The sequence below is a fragment of the Pinus tabuliformis genome, chromosome 1_2 (genome assembly GCF_031772625.1).
Source record: "Pinus tabuliformis cultivar Carrire ecotype Pingquan chromosome 1_2, CPIR1, whole genome shotgun sequence".
In the NCBI taxonomy this organism is placed as follows: domain Eukaryota; kingdom Viridiplantae; phylum Streptophyta; class Pinopsida; order Pinales; family Pinaceae; genus Pinus; species Pinus tabuliformis.
The window spans coordinates 1,060,032,042-1,060,037,109 of record NC_142298.1 but is presented as its reverse complement, the minus strand read 5'-3'; the positions used below and the strand labels follow the sequence as shown (position 1 = coordinate 1,060,037,109).

Genomic DNA, 5,068 nt, shown 5'->3' with positions numbered 1-5,068 from the left:
ACATACCCACAGAATATCTACAAACTCGTAAAAGAATGGCAAGATCAATGTTAAGGTCACTAACAAAAATTAGCAGAGGCAAGAATACACAAATATGGAGGCCCATTATTGAGCTGCCATTAGTCCACAACATGTATGCCAACCCAGGAAAAAACAATAATTGTCATCATTATATTCTTATGAAATTACGACAGAGAAAATCAGTATTTTTAGCTCCTATCAATCAAATATAATACCATGAATCTTATGGCAATAATGTTATATAGGGAGACTATGGAGCCATATATCCACACAATATCTACTAACTTGTAAAAGAACAAGAAAATAAATGCATGTACCATGCCTAGAAAAAGGACAAGGATGCAATACACGACCTGTACAAATAGAGGGATGCAAGACTTTGCAAGTTGGTTGTCTGCAAAGCAGATTCTGCTTGATGTAACCTACATCTTTGTATAACAGCAGGTGCAACTAGTTTTTGACGAAAAATTAAATCCTATGTCTTTTTTCAAACTCTTGGTATTTTGCTACAAGAAATTTACCTACAAAACAAATATGAATTAATTGCACAGAGAGACACAACACTGAATAAGAAAGAAGCAGCTAGTCAGGAAATCAACAAGCTTGCATTTAAAATTGTTAGTACCCCAACCTACACAGTACAAGCAAGCATTAAAAGTTTAGAGAAGTGAATAAGAAACATCCATGGCCAGAAACTGCACATTGTGTCAATTCGCACTGCAAAAGGTGAGACCCACAAAGTCCAGGAAGACAAAGTATACACAGAAAAAAAGTATAATGGAAATAACATTTGTCAGATTAAAATTATAAAAATTTAGAGCAATAAAAATCAAGGAAGAGATCTTTGCATGAAAAATATAGGCAAACCAAGAATTCTTAGCTACATCCTGAACATATTTTAGTTCAGAAAATAATTCTCATTGAAATCTATATATATTATATATCATGTACACGTATCAAGGTACACATATCACTAGTCATCATATACACTAATGCCCTTGTGGGCCAGGAGATATAATGTTTGAGTGTGTACAAAAATGCACATGTAGACCATGTGTTATAATATCTAGGCCTTCTAATACATAATCTACTGCAATACCTAGTCTAGACTAGTCAGCAAGGTGATCGTGGTGCTTCTTGCAATGTTGTGGTCTCACCAGTGCTGCTGGTCCTTCCTATGCAATCAAGCAACGAAATGATACCATGTTAGTATATATTTATCAAAAGCATTTAATTGATTTAAAATACAAATGACTAAATTTACTATATCTGTGGAAACATCTACAAAATCAATCCTTGCATACCTGTGAGTATTAAGTGTTTTGTGCCCAATTTAGAGTATGTGTAACAATGGCATCTATACATATATCCTTGACTGCATTCCCAACAACTCTCGATGGTCCTGCATCATCTATTTGTTTTCCTATTGTCCCATGAGACTCATCCAAGGCCTACATGTGGATTTGTTCATTAGTCAGTGTCAAAAACTTCAAACATACACCCTGATTTTTCATTGGAAGCAAGTACTACTCTGATGCAGATGTACTAAATTAACTTTGCTGAAAGGATAACAATAACAATGTTTCAGTACATATATTAACAGTAACATCATTAATTGCCTACCATTGTACTAATGGTGGTATTATTAAATTTGTGCATAATATAAATTTAAAAAACATGCATGTAAACAAACCTACAACAACAAAGGGCAAGAAACTAGGAGCATGTGGATCAATGGGTTGTTGAACAGGCAAGTGTAGTACATTGGCATGTGACAAAAAATAATACTTGAACTTGTATGTTGACATATCAATAAAAATATTTATACTCACTGATAATTTTACCCGTTTATGCTTCGGTGCCATGTCTGCATCACTGTGATGGGGATATTCCAACCTCTTCATGGTGGGAGATTGCCTGACAGAGTCCTGCAGACCCCAATATATATGAACACCAAATTTTATCAAAAATTGCAACTGCTTTTTGTAGGTTTAAGTAACTTATCCACTTTGCTAAAATGATAACAACATAAAGATTATTATTTATTAATTGTCTGTCATCATCTTAATGGTGGTCTTATTAAATTCACGTATAACATGAACTTAGAAAAAATGCCTGGAGGCAACTCTGCAATAGTGCAGGGTAATAAACTAACAGTGTATATATGGATGGATTGCAGTATAGGTGTCAGTAGGACAAAAGGTATGTGAAAATATAAAACTTATATGCAGATACACTTCGAAGTTCGTATTAGGAAAAAGCATCGTTTGCCCAAGAGAATCTAGAAGTTCAAAGTTGCAGTCGGCAGCTAAATAGATGAAAATCACAAAAACAAACTACCTAAATAAAAATAACAACCCAGTTGAAGTGGAAAATTTTAGAAGTTATTCTGTGTCAATTCGTTTCATGATTTAACTCTATTTGCTTCCAACTAACCCTTCATTCATTTTGCATGAAAGCCATCCGAATTGAAATATGAGTTACAGGTTTTTACACTTACTCCAACCAAGGATGGTGCTTGTAACTTATGGGCCTTGCCCAACATCTGCATCGTAGATTGGTTTGCCAATTGGTCAAGTGAATCGGACACAATGCAGGAATCTGGCGATGGCTGTGGTAAGTCATCACCTTCAATATACACAGTGTCGGGTATCTGAATGGGATTGTATTGGGAGCCCCTGCGTTGCTCAGGTGAATTAAGGGCAAAACCTCGACCTGCCGGCAGCAGTTTTAAGTCATCACCTTCTAGGTCGTCCGTTTCTGGTATCACAATCGGGTACTCTTGCGAGCCCCTGCACTGCTCAGATGAATTGGACACAATGCTGAGGTCTGCAGATGGCTGTGGTAGGCCAGCACCTTGATCACTGACAGTAACTCTTATCTCAATAGGCTGAAACCGTCCGACCCTGCGTTTTTCCCTCCTCCGTTGTTGAGAAAATGGAAGCCTAATAACCTTGCCATTCTTTACAACCAGCCCCTCAATGGAAAGTGTAGCTGCTGCTTGAACCCTGAAATTCTCGACGGCCATCATATATGGAGCGCCAAGCAATAGAGGACAGGAGTTTTTATCGTGCATTCTCAGGATTTGGAACGTCGATAAAACTCGAACCGGGCCAATGTCAACAGGAACGTTCTCAATCAGACCTGCTGGATCTGCACTACCCAGGTCGATTCCGGTAGAAGGAACCATAAGCCTGGCAGTAAAAATTGTGGGTTTTAAATTCAGTGCCTCCATTATATGAAAAGGCATGATATTACATAAAATGGCAGAGTTCAGTACAACATCCTTCACAACCCTGCCTGCTACTACGGCATCCACCGTATCGGCATTCCCAAAGTACTGGGCAATGGCCTTGCCCTTGCCATTTTCAGGCATTTTGGCATACATAAATGTTCTCAAACTAAATTCTCTAGTACCAAATCCTCGGCCTGAATACCAAATAGTAACCACAGAATCCCACAATATTCAAGTTATGCCCTTCTTAAACAAAATCCTCGTTGTCCCTTCGCGTATCCTCAAGCCTTCTTTTCCTAACCCTAACCCTAAATCCCTTACATCTACCCTTACCTTGGAGATTAGAAATAAAGTCATACTTTCAGGCCTACCTTTGAATCAATGGGGATTATTCAACGAGGATGGTTGGGTATGATTCACAAAGCTTCTAAGGACATGAACATTAACTTAGTTTAGTTATGCTGTGAAATATAATTACACAGATATTAGAAGCAAAGCCATAGCTTGGCCTTTGAATCAATGTATATTATTCTGAGAAAAAAGAATGGGGATGGGTAGGTATGATTCAAAAACCTTCCGAGGACATGAACATGAACTTGGTTTATCTATGATGTAAAATATAATTGCACAGAGATTAGAAGTGAAGAGATACCTTCAGGCCTACCTTTGAATCAATGAAGACTACTGAGAGAAAAGGAATGGGGATGGGTGTTTATGATTCAAAAACATTCTCAGACATGAACATTAACTTTAGTTTAGCTATGATGCAAAATGTGATTACACACAGATAGGTAGGTAATGACAATGAGACAATATTATTTTATTAGAGAAAGAGATACAATCATAGGTATATCCTCTTTGATTTAAATTTACAGAGGCAATCATGGATCTAACCTATTTGATTTGAATTAATGGTTGTGCTTAAAATTGAAAAGTTGCCTTTAGATTGATGGACTTACTCATACCAACAACCAGTTGGAGGATCCTATGTTGAAGTTGGCATTCCATGACTTTCCTGTTCTTTGTAAGATTATGCAGACAAGAAGGGAAATGGCACTTCCGCTTGCGATGCAGACGAAAAGGGAAATGACACTTCGCTTATACCAACCCGAACTGAAGTTATAGCGGAAACATGTTTTTTTAAAATACGATGGCTTCTTAGGTGAATCATCTTCGCCTATTCTGAAATACCAGGAGACTAAAAGCTCATGAGTTCACGCCTCTGATACATTGATTGCCCTAAAGGATTCATTGTCTTTTTTGAATTACGCATTATGGAATCGTGTCCATGGTCTTTTAAGATTCAAATGCACATGTCAATAAAAATGGAATACCACTCTAATACTTGGTGACACATAAGTGAAATATAGAAATTTTATGTTAAATGTTATTTTATTTTTGTTAAAGTATTGAAGTTATAATTTAAGGAATTATATGGTTTTTATTTAAGTTTACAAATTTATTATTTATTTATATATACTAGCTTATGTTTTAATTGTTTAATAAGTCTTTTAAGATTTTTTGCGTAGAGAATGAAAACCATTTTATGTGTGTGCATTTTTTTTATTGATGTGATTTTATATATATATATATATATATCAAAATTAATTATAAAATATTAAAAATAAAAATAAAATTTATTTTAGTAAATTTATTTTAATAATAAAGTAATATGATTATTAAGTTAGAAGGTTTTGGTTGAGGTTTTTAATTTTTTGCTTTTTAATTTGTTAATACATTAATTTAATAGGATTGAGTGTTTATTTTTCTTATTATTTATTGGTGATTGTGAATTTTTTTAAATATTTAAAA

At 35.3% G+C, this 5,068-nt stretch overlaps 1 protein-coding gene across 4 annotated transcripts; it reads right to left on the bottom strand.

The window, feature by feature from the left end:
• Positions 1-917: 917 nt before the first annotated feature.
• LOC149209794 (uncharacterized) lies at positions 918-4,563 on the bottom strand. Of its 4 annotated transcripts, none has more exons than XM_089396515.1 (4): positions 2,522-4,202; positions 1,866-1,949; positions 1,326-1,472; positions 918-1,196 (listed from the first exon to the last, which is right to left on the bottom strand). In XM_089396515.1, the coding sequence occupies exons 1-3, from the start codon at positions 3,407-3,409 to the stop codon at positions 1,335-1,337; spliced, it is 1,110 nt and encodes a 369-aa protein (XP_089252641.1). In that variant the 5' UTR covers positions 3,410-4,202; the 3' UTR covers positions 918-1,196; positions 1,326-1,334. The 4 variants fall into 4 exon arrangements, 3 of the variants coding, with proteins under 3 accessions (XP_089252641.1, XP_089252640.1, XP_089252639.1); XM_089396514.1 differs by having other exon boundaries at positions 918-1,192; positions 1,854-1,949; positions 2,522-4,200; XM_089396513.1 differs by having other exon boundaries at positions 1,854-1,949; positions 2,522-4,192.
• Positions 4,564-5,068: the final 505 nt, after the last annotated feature.

Coding starts and splice junctions, on each gene's coding strand:
- LOC149209794 (XM_089396514.1), bottom strand. CDS start 3,409: ATGTATGCCAAAATGCCTGAAAATGGCAAGGGCAAGGCCATTGCCCAG. Junction 1,950..2,521: donor AAGCACCATCCTTGGTTGGA/GTAAGTGTAAAA, acceptor TGGGGTCTGCAG/GACTCTGTCAGGCAATCTCC. Junction 1,473..1,853: donor ATAAACGGGTAAAATTATCA/GTGAGTATAAAT, acceptor ATCCACATGTAG/GCCTTGGATGAGTCTCATGG.